At 45.5% G+C, this 25,179-nt stretch overlaps 1 protein-coding gene across 1 annotated transcript in view; it reads left to right on the forward strand.

The window, feature by feature from the left end:
- Positions 1-25,179, forward strand: part of LOC126209944 (cytochrome P450 4C1-like) — an 87,298-nt gene that overhangs the window by 32,693 nt on the left and 29,426 nt on the right. Inside the window, exon 3 of the mRNA XM_049939060.1 lies at positions 322-558. Coding sequence (XP_049795017.1) covers positions 322-558 — 237 coding nt within the window. The remainder of the gene's footprint in view (positions 1-321; positions 559-25,179) is intronic.

Raw genomic sequence — 25,179 nt, forward strand, 5'->3', positions numbered from 1 at the left:
TCGTGGTCGGTTGTTGTCAGTTGTCGTTGGTCTGTCGTCCGACTCGTCCTGTGTTTACCCGGTTGTGCGTGCTCCACCGCCGGCGGCTTCCCCGCCTGGCGGCTCCGGTCCGCAGCCCAAGGCGTTCCCGCTGTTGGTTGTGGTTACCACAAAAGTCATTAAAGAAGAGCGCAGTATTGCAAACTGCTGGGCCAGCGCAGCACAGCACCAGTTTTGCACCCCGGCGAGATGGGGGGGGGGGGGGGGGGTGCGCCTGCTGGCTGGACTCTGTGAGAGCGGCGCCCCCGCCGTGGAGCGGCTCTGTACGGCGGCGTGTTGCAGCTGCTGGGGAATTTCCTGGAGGCGTTCCACGAGGGCGGCCTCTTCCTGAGCGAGCGGCTGGCCAGAGACAGCGCGGGCGGCGCCGCCCCCGCAGACGTGCACGCCCCGGCCTTCTTCGCCGCGCTGCGGAGCATCTGCAGCGCCGCCACCGGCGTCGACCCCGACCGGCTCATACCGGACGATGTATCGGAGCACGAGGTCTCTGCGATGGTCGCAGACGGCATGACCCTCATGCAGGTAAGCCCTATCACAGTGAAACGTCCCCTTGGAACAATTAATGAATTGCTGTGCTGGTAAACCTCTTACATTATTTGATTTTCAAACAGCTGAGCAGAACTGAACGTACTCAGACATTTCGCTCTTTACCTATTCTGATCAACACTAAACTGACACGCAATATTTTTAGCGCAACGCAATCTGACTTTCAAAAACCCCTACAAAAGAATGGCCCTGACTAACAATAACCTATACCTTTCATGAATCACTTACCTCACAAAAATCTTCGTTACTCGAACTACTGCGATACAGCGAGCGCCAATACTGCCAGCTTAATAAGAGATTCTAACTACAGAAGTCACTAACTACTCATAGGCATAGTTAGCAAATGAAAGATTTTGATAGAGAACAAACACTGTATTTGCCTTAATAGTGTTCAAATGGCTCAAATGGCTCTGAACACTATGGGACTAAACATCTGTGGTCATCAGTCCCCTAGAACTTAGAACTACTTAAACCTAACTAACCTAAGGACATCACACACATCCATGCCCGAGGCAGGATTCGAACTTGCGACCGTAGCGGTCGTCTGGTTCCAGACTGAAGCGCCTAGAACCGCACTGCCACCCCGACCGGCTAAGCAAGGTGCAACACAAATGGCTGAGAGCCACAATTAAATTTTAAAACTTCAGAATATATTACCATAGACCTTTAAAGGCAGGAGGCCAGCATGTTTAACAAGAAATCTTAAAAATCAACAAGATAAAAATCCAATTAAGATAGCAATAAAATAATTTAAAGAAGCAACATATGCAAGGTGCAATACCAATGGCTGAGGGCCACAATTAAACTTCAAAATTTTAAAATATACTACCATAATGTTTAACGGCAGAAGGCCGCAGTGTTAAAGTTGTCCCAACCAGGGGACAGCCACGGACCGACCGACACAACGACTTGCTTCCTGTCAATCAGTACATGAGAACTCTAACTAGCAATGTTACGAACGTGATAATCCACAATGGAGTATGTATTAGCTGCCAAAATTAGACACCAGGCTGGACAGCACCAACAGATGAGGAAAGAACGCTGCCTGAAATTACGTTAGTGGCCACGGAAGGTAACCGGAACACTAACGGCCACTACGCAGAAAATTCGACTGGTGCACTTGAATTTGAAACACGGTAATAGTTTACTTCGCCCAAAGAACACTGCCTGAATTTACGTTAGTGCCCAGGGCAAGTAACAAGAACACTTAACGGCCACAAGATAGAAAATTCCACTGGTGCAGTCAAATCGTAGTCGACCAAAATAGTTAATTGCACCGCATGGCGGCTAAATCTCAGCAGTAGAACCACTCGGTGTTGCTAACCGGAAAACTTCTCCAACAGCAAACCAGCAAAGCGAACCACCACTACATGAATAGACGTGGCTTGGGTACTTGAAACCACTACTAAATTTTGACGTTCTGGGTCGGTGAACCACGAAGCCCGTAGCGATCGGACAGCTCCACACACGCTCCGGCACTGCGCAGGGGCTGCCAGCGGCCCCAGCTGACTGCACCACGCGGAGATAACTTCCCTCGTCCGCAACAACCGACCGACCCCCCCTCCAGGCGCCAAACCAAAGATGGTACACGGCGCAAATATCTATACACACGTAGAAGGGAGAAGAACCACGACGTAACCGAGACAAGGGCGGGAAACCAATCACAGATAGACAGCGAAGTTAACGAAAACGCATAATTGGGAGAGAGCACGGCTCAATGATCTTATGATTAAATTTTCCCCAGGGTATTTCGTCTCATCTTTATCTACGATGATGATGGAAGCTTAAGAAATGAATCAAAATTTGTGCTACAGCTGGGGACTCGAACCCGAGTCTTGTTACTTGCCACACAGCAATGCAGACCATTACACCAGAGAAGTACTACGTGTCGCAGTGCTGCACGAACTACCCCAGTCCATTACCTCCCCAACACAACAATTCACATCCTCATCCTATTTTCCCCCTAAATTGTCAATATAGCCAGGGCTCTCCGGCATTGGAATAGCACCACAGTGTTGTGTTGGGCAGCAATGTGGACTATAGTGTTGTGGTGGTGTAATGGTCAGAAGTTTCTGCCTAGAAAGCAAGACGACTTGGGTTCAAATCCTGCCTGTGGTACAAATTTTAATTTATTTCTTCAGTTTCCATCATTATCGTAGATAATGGAAGTTACTGAGAGGAACAGATAACGATGGCATAAAAATTAGGAAAGGATGTGCAACGTTTTCGTATGTCCATTCTTGTCATCGATGGTCTTCCGAACTTCGGCCGCGCACTTACGTGATGAGATGAAACAAGCGTCAACAGACACAGCCTCCTTGGCCCTGCTTGTTGAATTTTCTGAACGCGAATTAGTTTCTATCATTCTCAAGGGAATGCGTGCCGCGAATCAGTCGCATTTTGTTTTCCGTAAGCAGCCTGAGACCTGGGGAGAACTCCGTGATGTGGTTGTAGCAGCATCCGCATTACCCCTTGAGAGCCACGGGCGTCGGGAGGTTGTAGGGCGCGACATTGGGCCGATTCCGGATTACACGCATCCGTGGGAGTTAGCAGAATGTCGTATCGGCCGACGCACAGCAGCCGTCAACTCGCCGCGGCGTGCTACAACACGCGCGGCACACAGCGAGTACCGCTGGCGCCGCACACGATGTCAACAACTGGCGCCACTGAACGCATCGTCGCGGGGTTAGCGGCAGCGAACACACCACTATCGACACGGAGTACCCTGGCGGCGCTGCCCTAGCCACCAGAGTGAGCAACCGTATAAGGGCGCAATCTACCGAAACTCTGATTGGCCGGACCTGCGGATTTAAGCGAGCTCCCTGAAGCCGTTTAACCAGTTCAATCTTCGCCGATGACTGTGTTACTACCCGGCTGCTGGATTCACGACGACCGAACCGTACTGTGGCCTCTCCGGCTGGAAACTTGCGACGCGTCGGTATCGACTGGTTGGCAGTGGTTTGGACTTGTATTGTCTACCGGTGACTCTGATTTCTCCTTGGCGCTACAGCCAGAGAAGTGTTGTGTAGTCGAACTTGAGTGACAGAAGGTCAAATAAATTTGATTATCACGGAATATTTGTTGTGTTATAGTGCGGACATAACACAACACAGAAGGGAACCCAGGCGTTGTTTCAGATGCGGTAGTTCAGCTCGTTTGGTACGCTCTTGTGATCAGCCTCGTGCTCTTAGAGCTAGCAGATGACGCCGGCTTGGTACGCGAACCCGGGTTCCAATCTTTAGGCCTTGGTGTACTCCCGTAGTCGCACCTGCATCATCCCCTTTGCCTTATGTTTGTTCTCGAGTAGGGGGTCAATCTCCATACCGCCTGTCACCCCCGAAGGTTAAGATACTCAAGGCTAAGATACCTCAGATGTTGGAACAAGGAGTCAGCAGAGCCTCTACTTCTGCTTATGCTTCTCCAATTTTTCTTGTACCTAAGGATCAGGGTCGCGATTTTAGACCTGTTGTTGACTACCGGCGTTTGAATGGCCGGGTTGTACTCGAATCAGTGCCCTTGCCGGATTTGCATAATTATTTTACCTAGTTTGCCGGCGCTAATTGGTTTACTGTTCTTGATTTGAATCAGGCCTGTTATCAAATTCCTCGGGCTGAGGAATGCAAGCATGTCACTGCCTCTTGTACTGGTTAGAATTTGTTCGAGTTTAACAGAGTCCCCTTTGGGTTAGCTACCCGAGCGGCGGTGCTTACTCGTTTGTTGGATAATATTCTTGGGGATTTGAAGTTAGTTCGTGTCTATGATTATTTGGTCGACTTGGTTAGCTATAGACGTTCGTTTGAGGATAATTTGGAGCATATCTGGCAAGTTCTTTTGAAGTTACAGCGAGCTGGTCTAACTGTTAAACCTAGTAAAATTACGCTAGCTAGGCGGGAGGTATCCTTCTTGGGCCATATTGTCTCGGGTCAGAGTATTCGCATTGATCAAGAGCGGACGAAAGCCCTGCGGGCATTGCCTCCTCCTGTTGATAAGCGGGGAATCGCTAAATTTATAGGTATGGCGAATTACTTTAGACTTTGTGCCCGATTTTGCTCAGTTGGCGGCACCCTTAAATCAGTTACGCCGTAAGGACGTGCGTTTTGAGTGGGGACCTGCGCAGGAGGCCGCCTTTGAACATATTAAGACTGCGATAGCCAACCCGCCGGTTCTTGCGGAACCCGATTCTAGCAAGAGGTTTATTGTGCAGACTGATGCTTCTAATGCCGGTATTTCAGCTGTTCAAAATGGTTCCAATGGCTCTGAGCACTACGGGACTTAACAGCTGAGATCGTAAGTCCCATGGAACTTAGAACTACTTAAACCTAACTAACCTAAGGACATCACATACATCCATGCCTGAGGCAGGATTCAAACCTGCGACCGTAGCGGTCACGCGGTTCCAGACTGACGCGCCTAGAACCGCACGGCCACACCGGCCGGCATTTCAGCTGTTCTCCTCCAAGAATTTGAGGAGCAGTGACAACCAACAGCTTACGCGTCTCGGCGGTTAACAGATGCCGAGCTTAAGTACTCTGTCTATAAGTGCGAGGCCTTGGCCGTTTTGTTCGCACTAGAGAAGTATCGGTTCTACCTTGAGCATGGGGTTTTCCAGTTGGAAACCGACAATCAAACGTTGAGCTGGGTACTGGTGAGGCCGCGTAAGACTGGCCGTATTGCCAGGTGTGCAGTACGTATCTCGGCATTTCAGTTTGAAGTTAGGTTCCGGATGTTCTCAGCCGGATGTTTACCGAAGACGTGTCTAGCCAGGGAAGCAAGAAGATAGACGGCGACAATCTTAATTGTATGGCGTTGGGTGAAATTCCACTCCTGTTTCAAGACATTGCGCACCATCAGGATCGGGACCCTGTGTGGGCTGGTATTAAGCAGCGTGCGTTGGCCGGAGAGCTCTCAGAAGAGTATGAGATTAATAGGGGGATTCTTTGCAGGAAGATGGGCAATGCTAAGCAGTTTAAGATCTGTTTGCCTGTTACCTTGGTGCGTCCGGTCTTTCGTTATTTTCATGATCCATTGGTGGGCGGCCATTTAGGGACTCATAAGACGCTCCAAAAGATCAAGGAACATTTAACTTGGCCCTATGTACCAGCAGGTTAGACATATGGTAGCTCAATGTCGCTTGTGTAGCACAGCCAAACCCAACAATGCCCTTCAACATGGCTGGTTGAGTTCTCCCATGCAGAAACTCTGTATTGATTCCAGAATGAGATTTTCACTCTGCAGCGGAGTGTGCGCTGATATGAAACTTCCTGGCAGATTAAAACTGTGTGCCCGACCGAGACTCGAACTCGGGACCTTTGCCTTTCGCTGGCAAGTGCTCTACCAACTGAGCTACCGAAGCACGACTCACGCCCGGTACTCACAGCTTTACTTCTGCCAGTACCTCGTCTCCTACCTTCCAAACTTTACAGAAGCTCTCCTGCGAACCTTGCAGAACTAGCACTCCTGAAAGAAAGGATATTGCGGAGACATGGCTTAGCCACAGCCTGGGGGATGTTTCCAGAAGTTTGGAAGGTAGGAGACGAGGTACTGGCAGAAGTAAAGCTGTGAGTACCGGGCGTGAGTCGTGCTTCGGTAGCTCAGTTGGTAGAGCACTTGCCCGCGAAAGGCAAAGGTCCCGAGTTCGAGTCTCGGTCGGGCACACAGTTTTAATCTGCCAGGAAGTTTCTGTATTGATTGTTTGGAACCTTTGCCTAGGACCAAAAGGGTCATCGATATGTACTCGTTTTGATTGATGAATTTCCTCAGTTTACTTGGCTCCTTCCGAGCCGCAACGTTACCGCTACGACCACGATTAATCAGTTGACTAGTGTCTTTAGTGTTTTCGGGCCACATAAGCATTTCGTTAGTGATAACGCACCAGCCATTCTTTCTAGTCCCTTTAAGGCTTTCTGCTTTCAGAATGAAGTTAAGCATGTCACCACCACCCCGTATTATACCCAGGGGTCCTTTGCGGAAAGGGTTGATAGGAATATTAAGTCCGCTTTGATTATTTATCATCAGAAAACACCCAGAAAATGGGATTCCAGGCTTCAATGGCTCAGTTTCGACTTTAATACCTTCATGAAGTCTCGCGAAGTACGCCTGCACCCTTGATATTTTCCTACCCAGTTAATTCCCTTCTTTCCAACTTGTGGGGGATTCAGGATCTTATTCTACCTGACGTCAATCCGCAGGTCATAAAGGAAATCAAGCCAGGCGTAATATATTCAAAGCTCATAATAAGCAGGCTGAGGATTATAATCGTAATCGGGAAACCTTTAAGGGCAGGCCGGGAGACCAAGTTTACATCCGCAATTTCCAAGGGAGACAGGTGTGCGGCTGTAAATTTACTCTGCGTTTTCTGGGGTCTTGCACTATTATGCATATATTTCGCCCGGTAAATCTCTTGGTCTAGAAGAATAGCAATATCGGGTTCACCTTAGCCAAGTTAAGTAGCTCGGGCTTCAATTAACCCCTTCCTGGGTTACGTTTGGGGGAGGGGGGGGGGGAGGTTGAGCCGTGCTCTCTCCCAACTATGCGTTTTCGTGGAATTCGCTGTGTATCTGTGTTTGGTTTCCCGCCATTGTTGCGGTTACGTCGTGGTTCTTCTTCCTTCTACGTGTGGCAGCAGTGATGTGTATCGATATTTGCGAGGTGTACCATCTTTGGTTTGGTGCATATAGTTTCCGGCAAGGGGGTCTGTTTACGCTCCTTGCACCAAGCGAGGCGTCGTTTGTCATTTACCAGTGTGATGTGTGGTTTATGAGCAGCCGCTCGACGATGAAATCCAGGTTTTATCACCTCCTGCCTAACTGCCATACTTCTTGCAGTGGATCCAGAAGCAGTTTGGAATTCCTGTGTGATGGTTTGGATACATGGCTGCCTATTACACATCGCTATTCTCTTCAACTGTCGACGGTCTCTGTCAGTCAACAGACGAGGTCGGCCTGTACGCTTTTGTGCTGTACCTGTCCCTTCACGTTTCCACTTCATTATCACATCGGAAACGTTGGACCTAGGGATGTTTAGGAGTGTGGAAATCTCGCGTACAGATGAATGACACTAGTGACACTCAGCAACCTGACCACGTTAGAAGTCCGTGAGATCCGCAGAGCTCTCCATTCCGCCTTCTCTCGATGTCTACTGACTACTGAGGTCGCTGATATGGAGCTCCTGGCAGTAGGTGGCAGTGCAATACACCTAATATGAAAACGTATTTTTTTGGGGGTGTCCGAATACTTTTGATCACACAGTGTAATTGTTTGCCCATCTTGAAATTCATACTCTATTTCACTGGGGAAGCAGACTAACTCTGAGAAAATAAATGTTAGAATACGGTCAGGAGGTATTACAAGAACACAGTCACAAGATTTTCCCAGGGACAGTTGCTCACCGGTTTCAATTATGGCGGCACAAATCGACACGTAATAGTCCAAAGCACCCACCTGACAGCGACCACTGGTGAACAGCCGCTTAACGTAGAGCGCACTCAGGAGCGACCTGGCCCGGAAATTCCCACTTGGCGGTTCAAGCAGCTGGTCGCACACAGAGGAGGTGGCGCTGACAGCTCAGCCAGCGCCGGCGCCCGGCCGTGTTGCCGTCTATAAACTGCCGCATCGGTGTCCTAAAAGGGAAGCGGTCGCCTTCCACACAGGCGCTAAGTACACACTTACTGCGACGCTCCCGGTGTCCACACGAAGACCGGGCAGAACGTACGTGTAGAATAGATGTTGTGTTGGCAGAAGAGCCAACACCGTGTTACTAGTTGAGGCCGAAATGCACGCGTTTTAGCTCACGCAGGCTGGCGTGAGGAGGGAAGAACTATACTGACTTGAGGTCTGGAACATGGCAAGGAATTAGAAATCAGAAAACGGACGCAATTAGTTTGATACTTAACTTTAATCCATTAATGATGAACGTCGCTCTTGACGGTACATGATTCACAATATTATCTGTTAGTAACTGAATATGGCGCCTTGCTAGGTCGTAGCAAAAGACGTAGCTGAAGGCTATGCTAAACTGTCGTCTCTGCAAATCAGAGCGTTTGTAGCCAGTGAACCATCGCTAGCAAAGTCGGCTGGAGCGAGTGCTAGGGAGCCTCTCTAGACTAGACCTGCCGTGTGGCGGCGCTCGGTCTGTAATCACTGATAGTGGCGACACGCGGGTCCGACGTATACTAACCGACCGCGGCCGATTTAAAGGCTACCACCTAGCAAGTGTGGTGTCTGGCGGTGACACCACAAAAGACATCAAGTATGAATGATCGGTGCTAGAATCAAATCGAGCAGAAACACGGCCCAGAATGGATGATAAGAGAGAGCCAAAGAAGGTATAGGGGTAGATGCCAGAGGGAAAAAGAAAGCAGGATCCATCTCCTGAAGACGGTAATCCAATTCGTGGAGGCTGAAAAGCGAGAAAGACGCGCGCACGCACATGTTTTACCAAAACTGACCTAAATCGATCCAGTACCTTCTCATCTGCCCGCCTAGTTCAGTATTCTTTTGTAGCACCACAATTAAAAAGCTCCTATTCCCTTCTTCTCTGCACTCCTTATCATCCATTTTGCACATCTGTGCTCGGATACACACCGGAAAAATGCCTTCAGGAAGGACGTCCTAACACTTAAATTTGTATCCCACTTCCACAAATGGCTGTTTTTAAAAACAATGCTTTTCTTGCTATGGCCATGTTCCGTTTTACATTGCCGCGCGGGATTAGCCGAGCGGTCTCAGGCACTGCAGTCATGGGCTGTGCGGCTGGTCCCGGCGGAGGTTCGAGTCCTCCCTCGGGCATGTGTGTGTGTGTGTGTGTGTGTTTTTGTACTTAGCATAATTTAGGTTAAGTAGTGCATAAGCTTAGGGACTGATGACCTTAGCAGTTAAGTCCCATAAGATTCCATACATATTTGAACACTTATATTTTTTTCGTTTTACATCCTCTCTGTTTCAGCCGTCAACAGTTACTTTGTTGCCAAATAACAAATTCACTGACTCAGTGGCTCATATGCTAACCCAATTCGCTGTGCATCGCTTGGTTTAATTCGACTACATTCCATTGCCATTGCTTGACTTTTGTTTGTTTATCAGATAGCTTCTCTTCAAGCCACTATCCATGCCGTTCTACTACACTTCCTAATCGTTTGATGTTTCTGGCAGAAAACTGTGCTGGAAAGTAATGCCCCCAAATTTTTATTCTGTTCTCAATATCGACTGAGTCATTACATTCCATGCATATTACTCGGTCGACTTTCTCGCATCGCTGGTGCAAGTTACATCGCTCTGCAACTAGAGGGTTCCAGCTTGTACCGTCGATGTTTAATGTAACTATCGCAGTGCATGATAAACAGGGCGTTACAATCAAGTCGCTAATTTTCTAAACATGGTGCACCCTGTTCTGCAGCATGACAATAACAGATTACACACGAACGCTATGACATCTACAACAATTCCACGACTCGGGTTCACTGTCATCAGTCATCATCCATAGAGTTCCGACTTGGTCCCATCTGATTTTTGCCTCTTTCCAAAACGTAAATAACACTTTTGAGGCGATAGTGATGCACCTGTGCAAGCGGAGGTGAGGTTGTGACTCCATCAACAAAGTCAAACACTCTACAGCGACGGCATCAACAAACTAGTGTCTTGTTGGGAGGAACGTCTTCGTCCCCAGGCTGATTATGTTGAGGAATAAATACGTACACATGAAGAATAAAGATGTAAAATGTTAACAAAGTTTATTTTATTTAAAAATCATTAAGAATTTTCACATAAAAGTTCGGAGGCGTTACTTTTCAGCACGCACTCGTACAATGTCGAAATGACTCCCTCAAGTTTAATTCTCTTTCCAGATTTCTCTTTGGTTTCCTTTTCTGTTTGCTTGATGTAGATATTCGATAACATCAGGAATAGGCCACAACCGTTACACACTCCCTTCTAGAGCATTGCTTCCCTTTCTTGTTCATCGACTTTTAAAACTGCGGTGTGGTTTCTGTACAAGTTGTAAATATCTTTCCGCTCTCTGTATTTTATCCCTGTTACCTTCAGAATGTCAAAACGGTATTCCAGTCAACACTGTCAAAAGCTTTCTCTAAATCTGGAAATGCTATAATCGTACGTTTGCCTCGCCCTCTCTTCTATTATTGGTTGTAGGGTGTTCATATATTCTCCTGAATCCAAACGATATCTACGAGGGACCCTTCTAATAGTTTTTCCTGTCTTCTGTGAATAAATCAGTTTTTTGGAACCATAACTAATTAGATTGATGGCTCAGTAGCATTCACGCCTGGCAGTACCTGCCGTTTTTTGAACTGGAATTACTGCAATCTTCTTGAAAATTGTGGATATTTCGCCTGTCTCATATATATAGCACTAGAGATGGAATAGTTGTCATGGCTGACTCTCCCAAGGATCACAATAGTTCTTAGGAAACGGCGTCTTCTCCAGCACGTAACTTCCCCTTAGGTCTTCCCGCAGTAAGATATCTCCCATTTTTTCACTATCAACCTACTCCTCCCTTTGTACAATACTGTCTCCAGGTTCATTTACCTTGTAGAGCCCTTTTGTACTTCCCTTCCTCCTCTCAGCTTTCCGTTGCTTCGTGCTGGAGCGTCGTCTGAACTGTTTAATTCATGCAGCTACTTCACTTGTCTCCAAAGGTCTCTTTAATTTTCCTGTTGGCAGTGTCTACCTTTCCCCTAGTTTATGTATGCTTCTATAGCCTTTCATTTTTCCTCTAGCCTTTCCTCCTTAGATGGGTTGGGTTGTTTTGGGAAGGAGACCAGACGGCAAGGTCATCGGTCTCATCGGATTAGGGAAGGATGGGGAAGGAAGTCAGCCGTGCTCTTTCAAAGGAACCATCCCGGCATTTGCCTGGAGCGATTTAGGGAAATCACGGAAAACCTAAATCAGGATGGCCGGACGCGGGATTGAACCGTCGTCCTCCCGAATGCGATCCTCCTTAGCTGTTTTTCACTTTCTGTCTATATCATTTTTTATAGATTACTCTATTTCCTTTCGCCTGCCTCATTTGCAGTATTTTTAGTTTCTCATTTTATCAATTAAATTCAATATATACTGTGATATCGAAAGATTTCTACTAGATCTGTTCTATTACTCATTCGACCCTTTCTTCTTTTACTGTACTCCTGACTCCTGTTTCAGTCAATTATTGCCTAATGCTCCATCTGAATATCTCAACAGTCCCTTTTTTTTCAATTTATCCTGTCCCACCTTTTTAATTTCTGTTTGCAATTTCTTCAGACGTACTCAGAAGCTCACAACCAATAAATTGTAGTCAGAAACCGGATCTACTCCTGGAAACGTTTTGTCGTTTATTTACTTTTAAACCTATGTCTTATCATTATTTAATCTATTGTAAACCTCCATGTGTATATAACCTTCTTTCATGATTTTCAAACCGATCATTATCAAATTATGCTCTGTGCAAAATTCTATCAGGTGGCTTCAGCTTTCATTCATTTTCCTTTTATTGAATTGTTGTCCCCCATCACAATCAGATTTTCTTTTCCTTCGACTATTTGAATAATTTCTTTCACCTCATCGAACATTCTTTGAGTATCTTCGTGATCTGTGCAACTATAAACTTGTCGTATGTGTGGATGTTTGCCTTTGTGACTGTCTTCGCTACGATAAGCGTTCACCGCACTGCTCCCAGTGGCTTACCCACATTCCTGTTTCCTTATTCCTTACTGGGCCTACTCCTTCATTAGCGGCATTTGATTTTGTGTTGAGAAACCAATAGCCAACACATCAGAAGCCATGATCCTCAAACCAACGCACTCCACTAATTCCCACTATGTCTAACTCCAACACAACTTATTTTCATTTTTGAATTCTCTGATCTCCCTATCGGATTAACGTAGCTAACATTCCACACTCCAACATACAGAAACCCAGTTTCGTTTTTCCTGATTACGTCAGGCATGGAGATCCAGATGGGGGATTATGGAATATTTTACCCAAGAGGATGTCTTCAGCATTTAAACATATAGTAGAGCTGCAAGCTGTCGAGAAAAACAGCAGAAGTTTCCCTCTTGGAATCAGCTGTGCACAGTACCAGTACGGCAAGATCAATCATAACACACAAACCCTTTATCTGATAATATCCACAGCTCTCTATGAAAATTTTCTGACAGTACTGTTCATCATTACCATCATCATCATCATCATCATTGGGTTCTCTGCCTTGCAGCAGATTTCGACTGCATAGCCCTCCATGCTTCTCTGTCTTCTGCGTTCCTCTTCAATTCTTGGTACCCTGTTGCCTACGGGAAAATACCATTGTTACAGGATCGCAGAAAATACAGAAAGACTTGGAGAAAAATTTCCATATTGATAAATTAAAGGCGGATACACGTAAAATCGCAACATGACGTTGTTACAGTTTCCTTTGCATGCTGCGTGGTTCTTTAATGGATACAGGAGCGAGAAAGACACTGTTCAAGAACAGAGAATTCAGAAATTAATTTATTCTACATCTAATATTAAATAGTAAAAATAATACATAGCTTTGTTGCTGTTGTTGCTGTGTCAGTTGCTGAAAGTAGCTTTGAGTGTTGAAACATATTCAGATACCGCAAATTTACAAATCAGTCACGTTTCTGTTCAGAAGATGTCGATTCCTGGCCACTATGAAAGCTTGTAAATGTTATTCAACTGGCAAACACACAAAATGGGTTCAGTGCATGAATGTTTGAACTTAAGTAAAGCCGCCGCTTGAGCTTCGGAGAGGGGATGCTCTCATTTCATTGGCAGCGGCGTAATCGTTCGTGGCAGGCAGCGCCCTCGTTCCATGGTGGCGACTGTGGGAAACACAGCGGCATAACTGGTGGCGCGCGTGTTTAGAAGTGCGGCCGGCTGGATAGCGGCCGATACCGCAAAGGTATCACAGAGACAGAAAAAAATAGAACGTAAAAGCCTCAGAAAAGGTTTGAGAGCAACACGGCTGGTTATAATTAAACTTTCCCTATTTAACACGTTATAACATGGAAATTAATTACCGTACGAGTACCCGACTTGGTAGCATTAATGTCATGTACATGTGCAAGAGAAATAAAGCAGAATCAGTTCAATTGAAACACTTTTAATGTGCTGCTACCGTGCATCATACCATTACATACCGGTACCATTACTGCTACAAAAGGGGTCAATATGGCGCCCATCGGTGTCCAGAAGGGTCTGAAAGTACAGGATTGCATTGTACACAGTAGAACGAAGAATGTCTGTAGGTAAGCTATCTACCTCTCTTGATATGCTGCGCTTCAGATCAGTACATGTGTAAATGTTACCTTTGGAAGGGGTTTCTTTCAATAAAATGATGATTAGGGACCGTAGGCGGGTCAGCCAAATGTCGGGGGTTTTTAACAAGAATGCTTTTACTTGTTCACTTTGCCTACTGGATCGTGTCGTTGGCTCTGGCTGAAGGCCTGTTATGAGACCCAACCTGTTAATTAAAACTGCCCCTTCACTAATTTTGATTAATATTTAATAACTAAATAGTGTTCAGGGAACTGATCACTACTAAACAAACAAGGATAGCATTGAACACATTTATTGAACGCCAATCTTCCTAACATCAAACTGAACAATGACATACATTTATAAGTGATAAAATTAAGCTAGTAATGGCAATGGCCCTTAAATTCCAAAACTAACTCTTAAGGTCGGATAACGCATCTGTATTTGTTATTTTCTACTCTCTCCCCTTGTCATACGGCATAAAATACTTCAGACAAACCTACTTCAATTACCAAATTTTCAGTAAGAGCGTGGCTGGAAAACTGAGCTCTGGTAATCACAGGCGTGCGTAATATCGGATTAAATGCCGAAACCGAGCATCACGTTACCAAATGCAGCGTCGTGGACAGGTCGGCAAGCTGCCGATGGCGTCTGCGTCGTCGAGGAGCCTCAATTGCAACAAAAATGAATTTATTTTCGAAAACAGGCTTCCTGTTCGTAAACTCCTATTCAAAAGCTATTTCTGCTTTCTTTCCAATCGTCTCGCACTCTTTAAGACGGGACTCACCAGCCCAAAGGCGGAATCCAGTAACGTCTTTAATAAAGTGTGGCTCAAGGAAATTGCTCTGCTCCTGTCTGCTTCCTGTGAGACAGTATTCCCAACCGTAACTAGCGGAATCAACCTGTCTCTAACAGTAAAACATGACAGTACCCCTAATTGGATACAAGTTTCAGTTGCATTTGGCAGACTTATTCAAAGTTCTGCACAGCACACTGAAAAGAATTTACTCTCCTACAGCAGAGCCGAAAGCACGACGTCCGCTCGCTACAGGAGCTAAGACGCTTCTCCCCGATAATAGCTCCAAAAGCTTCCCTCTGCAAAACCAGCAACCCCCACGCTATTTTTCGAGCTGGCCATTCCCGTGGCTCTAGACCAGCACAGTTCGCTCCCACTATTATTTCCTGGCTTCTTCCAGCCCATTAAAACATTCTGCGCCTTACTGCGCCTAGAATGTTCTGGAACAAACTGAAACTCCGTTCAAAATTGAACCCACCAATCGTGTCTCTCTGTTCGCCCTCGCGAGGGAAAAGGTCATTGCACTAGCTTAACCGCGTTTCTTAGAAAGCCCCAGAAAACGTTAAGATTCGTGGGAAGTCTCCCTAAGGCGCCAGCCAACGAGGCGCCGTCCTTCGAAGGCCTGCCTCTGTTATCTGCGCAATGGGTGCCTACCTGCTCCGGCGGCGCGTCTCCCCCAGTGGGACGCTTTCGCATGCCTTTGAGCATTGCGGCTCGTCCGCTCCAGCCAAACTCCGTGAAAATATCATCTGAACCCCGACTTCATGGAACATGCGAATTTCTTTAAGTTAATACGCGTCTTATGCCGTCTGATACTCCCTATATTAATTTCAATAGGCTAATTGCCTGATAAATAACATTATAACCGATATCTAACTCGTCTTTGCAACAATTATTATATTACAGTAAGGTGCAAAATACTGCTACCTTACACCTTGGTGAAATGTGTCCTTCAGGTAGACCCACAACCATCAGCTGATAATTCGATCGTTTCCAAATGTGTTTCGGAGAAGTAGGTGAACTTCGCGAGCGATGTGTAGTGGTACCCCATCTTGCGCGAAAACTGTTGAGTTCAATACGTCTCTCTCCTGTAGGGCGGGTATGGAATGCTGCCGAAGCATATCGCAGTAACGCTGGCCAGTCACTCTGCACGTCTTTGGTCCTTGGGCGCCAACACTTCAGAAAAAATGGGTCAATGACGGATGTAGCAGTAAAGCCAGACCATACGGTGACACGTTCACAAATCCCCAGTCAGAGATTAGAGTCCTGCCTCGGGCATGGTTGTGTGTGTTGTCCTTAGCATAAGTTAGTTTAAGTCAGATTAAGTAGTGAGTAGGCTTAGGGACCGATGACCTCAGCAGTTTGGTCCCATAAGACCTTACCACAAATTTCTAAAAATTTTTCACCGTACGGAGGAACTTCGTGCACAGCGAATGGAGGTGAAGATCCTCACATTTGGCAATTCCGTGTCTTCACCTCACCCGTCAGAGAAAATGTTGTCTGTCCATAGGACAGTCTAGGGCCAGCCCTCATCAACTTCAGTCCTTGCGAGAAAGTGGAGAGCGAAGTCAACACGTCATTGTGCGTCCTGTGGTGCAACCTGCTGTACAATATGGACCTTGTACGGATACCATTTGAGAATTGTTCGAAGCACCTTCCGTATGGTGGACCACGGGATGTTCAACTGTCGTGACACAACAGACGCACTGCCTGACGATCGGGAATTGCGCCCAGCGATGTCTGCTATAGTAACAGCGATTTAATCAAAGACCTGTAGTGCAACCGGCCGTCGAACTTCTTCATGGTGGTGGACACAGCAGGTGGAGAAAGAGGACCCTTCCGTAATCCTTTCAGCCAGCGATATTCTCGAAGCGCAGCTGCAGCAGTACTATTGTTTTGATAATAGAGCTCCTTTTGTCCAAGCTCATGTTGACACATCAACATGTGCACTGCGACTGGTCAGGTGTGTGATGCTATGAATGATTATGATTGATCACGGCACTTGATGGCCATAGTTGGAACTGGAGGATGGCGCTGCGACACATGCAAATCATGCATTCCATACTCTGGACATTAATACTACCAAGTTTGGTACTCGTACGGTAACTAGTTTCAGTGTTATAACGTGATAAATGGGGAAAGTTTAGTTATAATCTCCCGGAAGATGAAGGGACCAACCATACAATCACAGGCACACGCAACCCGGTTGAAACATTCGCCGCTACTTCCTCTTGTGCTGTACGTTAATTTGTTTTGTGGCTGTTTAGTACCAATCGAAACAAAACGCATCGGTTGAAAGTGAGAGAAAATAATGTGTGTCCAAACCGTAACAGACAACGTACCGTAAACAAACTGACTGTACAGGGAAGCGGAAGCGAAACCGGCGTGTGCGGCCCTGTTGACTGGCAGCCGTGCCCGCCTCTGCGACGTCCAGCCCCACCTCCTCCTCCACCCGTGCGCCTCGCCTCATCCCACCTCTACGCCCGTACTGCAGCTGCTGGCCCGAGGCTGCGCTTCACCGTATGCAGCATACGATGAGAGGCCTGTTCTAATAAGAGGAGAGCGCCGACTCCGTTTCCCAGATTTTGTCAAAAATGGCTCTGAGCACTATGGGACTTAACATCGGAGGTCATCAGTCCCCTAGAACTGAGAACTACTTAAACCTAACTAACCTAAAGACAGCACACACATCCGTGCCCGAGGCAGCATTCGAACCTGCGACCGTAGCGGTCGCGCGGTTCGAGACTGAAGCGCCTAGAACCGCTCGACCACCCAGGCCAGTGACGTTTACATGTTGAATAAAGTGTGTGCACCCCGTAGGTTGTAACTAACTTTCTTTTTCACATAGTTCAATAATTGTCACCCTGTATGTTATCGTGAAGTTCTGGCAATGTTTGGAGTAGCGGAAGGGGGAGTAGAACGGCAACTCGAAGGTTTTGAGACGGAGTGCAAATTAGGAAACATATTATTGTTTCCTATTTTTACGTTTCTGCAGTGCGTATCTTACGTGATGAAACCCACTATCCAGCAGAAAAAAAATCTTCTTTTAACTGACTCGTGGTGAGGATAAACAAATCCACAATCGTAAAACGCGATTTTTTAAGATGAATAATGATTGCTATCGGGCAGTATTAAAAGTACTAAATTGGCCGCCCCCTCCCCAAATGTACTCCGGCATGGCAATCCTGGGATGTCCAATTTTATTGTCAGCTAAATATCAAGAAGCTTCAAAACTCCCTTATCTCTTTGAGAGAGAAAACTAAAAAAATCACATCCCAAGAAGTCTGCGTCGAAATACGTTCATTGAACACAAGCTATCCTTGCCAGTATTTGGCGAAATGATGCGTTACGTGTGGTTTGTTACCAAAGTACTCCATTTGTGAGAAAATTTTGTGAATGTAAACGAAGTTTGTTTTTGTATAAAAACGTAAAAGCAATTACATAAATGAGGCGCTTTTGGCGCGAGTAAACTGCCGAGAAAATTAATGCTTCCCCTGTTTTTACTATATCACCCCAGCGTCTGTAAATCATAAACTATAGCATAACAAGAGTCCGTTTCTGGCTGAGCCCTGCATAAATCATAAATTTGGACGCAATCGGTGACGACGGGTAGGCTTGGTCCCCTTGTACAATGTGGTGTGCGTACTGTAAAACCTTTGGTACACACACCATCAGATTATTTGACTTGTCGCTCTAACGAAGTAGGCGAGTGTCAGCAATATGTCTCGTGGTCTTATTGTGGCGTGTTTATCTTCTGCCATTAGGTCAGATGATAGAAATGCCACTTGCACGCTTAGAGTAGCAGATTGACAGTGACCAATTTTAAACAGAACTTGATTAATTTTCACACATATTTATTAAAATAATAACAAGCATAAAATTACTTAACTTGATTCTGGATGCTATTTACAATTGACAATCTGAAGTTCCTATGGTCTTGGTACGTTAATCTTGTTCTCACATATCTCTGATACTTGACTAAGTGTCTATATATCTATCTTTATGGCTATGTATAGGAATATGATAATCTTATTAGGCGCAGACTGAAACTTGACTACAGACTAATGCAGACTGGCACAGACTGGTGCAGACAAATGCAGACTGACTAATCGGAGGTCTGTACACTCGTTATAATACCTCGCTCGTTCAGGTATCACTGCGTGAGTGTGATCCGCGAGGAGAAAAGGTTCTATGTTAGCAGCAATCTCATTGGCTGCGTTACATATTAATACGCGGATCGGCGGAAGCAGAATTTGGTCCGTCTCTTAGGCAGCGCCATCTCGTAGTGCGAAGACGGACGAGCGCTGCGCCTGAGCTGTTGTGCTTAGTGGGGCGCGATCTAGTGGGAAAGTTGTATACGCGCTGACTGCGCGGAACTATGTACACAACATACAATAACAGCACTTTGCAGGAACTTGGCACAACGTAAATTAATAACAGTAAGTGGTAAAGTGTCTTCGAATGTCGTAGACATCATTCTTTCACTTTATCCATCGGATGAGAGATGCGATGTGTTGATTTAAAACATGTGTGGGTAAAAATCTTATGTTAGGATCGGAAATTGTCTTTACTGATTAACAGTTTCGGCTCATTACTGGTACATCTAAAGAACAATCTAAAATGCTGTTCAGTGTGGGAGACTCCTTGAACATCGTCGTATTTTTATATTTTTTAAAGCTAAGTGCCCTTAGTTAAATAAAATCCTAAAGTGAACATGTTAGTTGGTTATGTGACTATTGACTGACGTTGTCAATTTACACAACCAGTTAAGATTTTAAATTTAGTATTTTATGTAACCAGGCGACTAAGCTCTGAAAAATACAACGTTGTGCAAGGAGTGACACACACTGAAAAACATTTTAGATTGATCTGAAGATGGCTCCGAACTCAGCGGAAACCGGTAATTCGGTAAAAAAACGGGGTCTTGGAGTAAGATTTTTATCCACAAATGTTTTAATTTTGTAGATTTTCATTAGTTGCATATGTTGCACAGTCATAAATGTTGCTTTTATCCGCATTCACTGATCTAGTGCGACTGTAACTTCTTCCTCTGGGCCTGACATTACTGAACTCGTGCATTGCCACCTGCTACGCGGGAATTCAAACCACAACTGGCAATCAGTCACCCAATATTCTCCAAAACACTGAAAGGTAAATAAACTAAGCCCACTGTCAGAGACATGTGGTCATCAGCGATGATATAACCACGTCTCTGAGACAATGCACACTGGAATAGTGGAGGCGTCCCACTTGCCAACATGAACAGAAGTGCTGGCGTCTCCTTATGGAATCAAAGTTTGTCTGGGCGTCTCGCCAGGTATAAGCTTTGTGCATTGTCTGCCATCGTCTAAGCCTGCCTGTGTTGTCAAGAATCGAAACATACTTTGAAAACATCAAAAAAATTCGCTGCCGACCCGATTTTACTAGATTTGGCGTTGTTGACATAATGAGAGCAAAAACAAACTTTAATTTTGCAGAGCTGTGGATCTGACTTTCGTTCCATGGTCAAGCGCTCGTGAAAACGGTCGCGTTCTCCCCTGACAGCTCCGCATCAGCCCCAGTCCGGACCGTCCTGCGTATCAGTGACGTCACACTGAACACTTTAAGAATCGTTAATGATTCTAGTACAGTGAGTCCGGGCTAGACGTATGGAAAAACATCCGTTCATATTTCAGGACCTATGTCGGTTTACAATTTTATTTGTTCAACATTGAACCTAGGAACTAATTTTTATGTGTGTTGCTGCAATTCAATGCGGGCATCGTTTATAGCCCGACAAATAGTGAAATGGTACTCCACTTCTCGCCACATGTTCGTAAGCATGATGTGTGTCATAGCTAGGTGGAGGAAAATTTCGCGAAAACAACAACGCGAAAAATAACACGAAATTACCGGTTTTTGCGACATATTGCGAAATTTGTAATTTTGCAATGTGTAAAACTGTCATACAAAAAAGGACGGCAATGTACGAATATTCTGATTGTTACTGAAAGTTAAAACTGCGTTTTGGCTTCCATTCACCTCAAGACTGGGGTTGGTGTATGATCTTAAAATTGCAGTTCCTTCCCTGTGTAACGAACTCTCATTTTACTACGTAAGTAGCATCGAATTTAACAAAAGAACACCACTATATTTTGCGAAAAAGACCACCGAATTTGGAAAAAAATATAGAATTCGGTAAAACACATCGACTTGGTTTAAAAGAACACCGAGTTTGGCAAAAGACAACAACGAATTTCGCAAAAAACCAAGACAGAATTTGGTAAAAAACACACCTAATTTTGCAAAAAACACCAGATTTGCTAAAAACACCGAATTTCACAAAATCACCAAATTTTGCAAAGATAACAACACCGAATATGGCAAAAAATAACATCGAATTTATCAAAATATAACACCAAATTTTTTCATGAAATAAAAGTATTTTTTGCTGTCGCTAGTTATGGTCTTGACTGCAGTGTAGATCCATTGTCTCAGATTTATCAGATCTCGAAGCTTTTTTCTGTAAACAGTGTCGTGATAAACGCCTTCACACTGAAATCCAGTGGAGCCAGATTGGGAAACCGAGAGGGGCAATGCAACTCTTCCCTCTTTGCAATTTTGCGTTCAGGAAATATCTCATGGAGAATTGTGGTAACAAACTCTGGATAGTGCGGTGGGGCAGTGTCCAACTGGAAAACGACGTCGGGAGGCACCTGTGTAACTGTACAGTTCGCCGACGTGTTGGGATAGGTGTGTCCTGTAACTGTAGACTCTAGTTTATGAACTAATTGCACCTACATATTAACTTTTGGTGTGTCCCTTTCGTACTGAATCAGTTCTCCCGCACTTCCCCATTTTCGACAGTTATGTCTGGTAACTTCGCCACAGACGTGGGAGGCAGATTCATGACTGAACAGCACTGCACTGCAGTAGTCGTTGTTTTCGTCTACACACTACACGATGCAACGTTTCAGCAGCAGAATCACGTCGTCTGCGATGCTCCTTAGTTTTAACGTGATGCAAAATGTGTAGTTTGTAAGCATGTAACCGGAGTCGTTTGTACACAATGTTCATTACTAGCTTGTCTAGTGGAGTTTTATGAGTGTTTCTCGCTCATGCTTCACGTATACGTTCTCTTTATTCACTAGAGTTTTAGGATATTTTCCAGCTTTTGAAACCAAACTTCCCATTTCTCAAAGAGTTCTGTCACACTGATAAATCTATTTATGCGTAGCAGAATTAACGTTCCATTCTCTTCTTGCGCGCCACTGAACACGTTTTACAGACTGTAACTCTGATAGCGATATCAGACACTGCACCATTCGTTGTGCCGTCAACTGTCAGGTGTATGCCTAGTGCACAGTAAACATTTGTGCACATGCGCCGTACACCATACTACTCAGTACTGTTAACGAAATCGTGACGGCCACATGTTGGACAATGTCGGTATCGATTGCGAATTTACCCAACAACGTAAATTGTCTGGGTACACCTCTAGCCTAGAGCCCCCCGTATTATGGTAGTCTAGAACATCTGCTCCATTGAAGACGTTCTCAGATCTGACAGAATTTCTTCTTCGTATTAACTTGTCAGTGCGTGATGACAAGCCTAACTTTATCACGCACTGTTTTCCCACTTCGCTTCTCCTCTACCCTGGGCTCTTCAACCAGGCTCTACCAGTGGGTTGTCTGCCTGCGCGAACTATGCTGTCTTTTTAGTCAGGTCCCGGTCAGTACGCCTCCTCCAGCCTTCGAAACTTCTGGACACTTTTAAGCATGTAATAACCTCCCCTCTATTTTAAACGTGTATGATTGTGAAAAAAGAATAATGCTAATTAACTGCCATCTTAAGAAATCTGGCCAGTTGAGGTTCTAAGCTGCCAATGGCATCATCACGTAACTTGTGTCTTTAACATGTCGTACGTTAATGTTGGAGGCTGCATGTCATGTCAATTGCGAGGTGTCACACAACGTTTACAGAACTAGATTCAGTTTTTCTCTTCTGGGGTTGTACATAATACACTGGTGTCCAAGATTGAAGCAACCGAAACAAAACAAAAATGGTTCAAATGGCTCTGAGCACTATGGGACTTAACATCGGAGGTCATCAGTCCCCTAGAACTTAGAACTACTTAAACCTAACTAACCTAAGGACGTCACACACATCCATGCCTGAGGCAGGATTCGAACCTGCGACCGTAGCGGTCGCGCAGTTCCAGACTGAAGCGCCTAGAACCGCTCGGCCACACCAGCCGGCCAACCGAAATCCTGCAAGGTTGCGTTTATTGTGCCACTAAACAGTATAATCAGGTGATAGTAAAGTAGAAACAAGAATATAGAATGTAAACACCTGCCATATACATAACGGTAGACGGAAAACGTTCTTCGTTTGTTCCAACTTAAAGGATTTGCACACACACATTCAGACAGCTGGTTCATGCGCTCACTATGGGTGTGATCACCTCTTGCAGCAATACAGGCCTGACAAACGACGGAGCATGCTGTGAATGACGTCATCAGCCTCATGTCGAAGCAATAACGCCCATCCTTCCTGCAGCGCTGCTCGCAAGTATTGGAGAGTGCTGGCGTGATGCAAGCCGTATCCCTCGTGCACCGCAGACGTGCTCGGTGGGATTCAAATCAAGAGAGCGACCAAACCATGGCATGCGTGAAATATCTTCTGTTTCCAAGAAAACATCAGCTACGCTCACTCTGAGGTCGAGCAGTATTGTCCATCAATACGAAGTCTTGGCCCACAGCACTTCGCAACAACGCAAATGATGTCCTAAGATTCCGTCACGATACCTGACAGCAGTTAAATCTTGCCGATTCACCAGTACAATTTCATGAAGAGGGGTTCGAGTAGTAAATGTAATCCTTGTCCACGCCATTAGGGATTCTTCTCGATATCGGTCCCTTTCCACAATGTTTGCGTCCCGCTCCAGCTGTGAATCCGCCGAGAACCACTGTCCGGACCAAATCGCGACTTCTGTGAAAAGAAAATTGGTCCACTCTTCGACGATCCACGTTCCATGTCGACGACTCCTCTCTAGTCGTTCCCTTCTGTGAAGGCGGGTCAGAGGTACACATACAGCAGGTCCCCGACAGTAAAGACAACTCTGCCGAGGCCACCGCAGAGAGCCTGGTAGGCGGCTTCTCCGAGCCGTACTGCGCCGTATGTGACCGTGCAACAGCGGTTGTGGATGCGCGACTATCCGAAAACCACTGTCCCGTTTGATACGTGTCCTGACGTCATCGTTGGCGTGGTTGCCCGTTGACCAGAATGCCATCTTCCGCGCAGGACACGGTCGTACGGAGATCTGGTTGACAGTTTGTATGATTATATCGTCAATTATACACAGGAAGGGGAAACTATGGTTTGTTGCTTTAATTTTGGACACCAGCGTGTATCGTTCCTCAGTTTTGTATTTAATGTTGAGCTCTGCAGCTTTGTATATATCCAGTATTTTTAGGTGTTTATCAGTCACATTGACGTCTCCGTTACTGGAGATTCTATGCACCATGATTACGTAGGTTACCTTTTACGTAGTATTGCACTGTCGACATCCATAGCCTTGTATTTTCAATATTTCATACTCTGTATATTGATTTTGTTCCACTATTACGTTTCATTTGTGGTGTGTCGGTTTGTCCCCTTTTTTATGTTGTACTATGGCCTTATTATTTTTACTTCATGACAATGTCATTATGAATGTTTATTATTTTGTTGTTATAGAATTTCATAACACATTTTTAATATTTTTACTTCTTGACAATTGCAATACACATTGCATGTTTTTCTTTTAGTATTTGTTCTGTATCAGCTCTACCTCAGTTAACACCTTTCGTAAAGTAATGTGGTGTTAACGCAGTTAGTAGCGGGTGGGATTTGGTAGAAAACGCGGGGATGCGGCCGTGTTTTGAGCTACGATTTCTTCTGTCGTCATTCGCGCCCTCGATGCTCGTTCTGGCGGCTGCCGCTCTGTGACGTAAGCGTGACCTGAGCGAAGTGGCTGTTGTCAGCCCGTCAGTGTGTTGATCGCTCTTGCTGGGCGTCCATAACGTGGTGCGGGATCGACACTTGCACGGTAAGGTACTTCTGAGGTGCAGAAATTGGCGTTCAACGGCATTTATGCCTTGATCTTACTTTCTTAGGCCATGCCACATATCCTGTCGTTTGCAGTCGGTTGATACGTTACATTAGGCTGACAGTGAGTGTTTTTTTGTTGTTACGTTCATGGTTTTTCCACTTAGGCCCCGTTCAGCTAATGCAGTACTGCTTCTGTCGAAGAACATTTTCATGCTTCACCCGCGCGGGATCTCGCACGTTACGTGATAAATTTTGATGGATTTTTTACGTGACTTGTACGATTTTCTCGTACGCAATCAAGGCATTACATAATATTCACATTTTAGGGACCCTTTTACTGTTAATGAATTCTAAATAAGATACCTTTCAGTTTGTCTTTTTTTGTGGCGCCTGAAGATGAGATTTACTTCCTGAAACCTGGCTTATGTCCGCCCCCGGTAGCTGAGTGGTCAGCGCGACAGACTGTCAATCCTAAGGGCA

The sequence above is a fragment of the Schistocerca nitens genome, chromosome 10, assembly GCF_023898315.1.
Source record: "Schistocerca nitens isolate TAMUIC-IGC-003100 chromosome 10, iqSchNite1.1, whole genome shotgun sequence".
Taxonomy (NCBI): Eukaryota; Metazoa; Arthropoda; class Insecta; order Orthoptera; family Acrididae; genus Schistocerca; species Schistocerca nitens.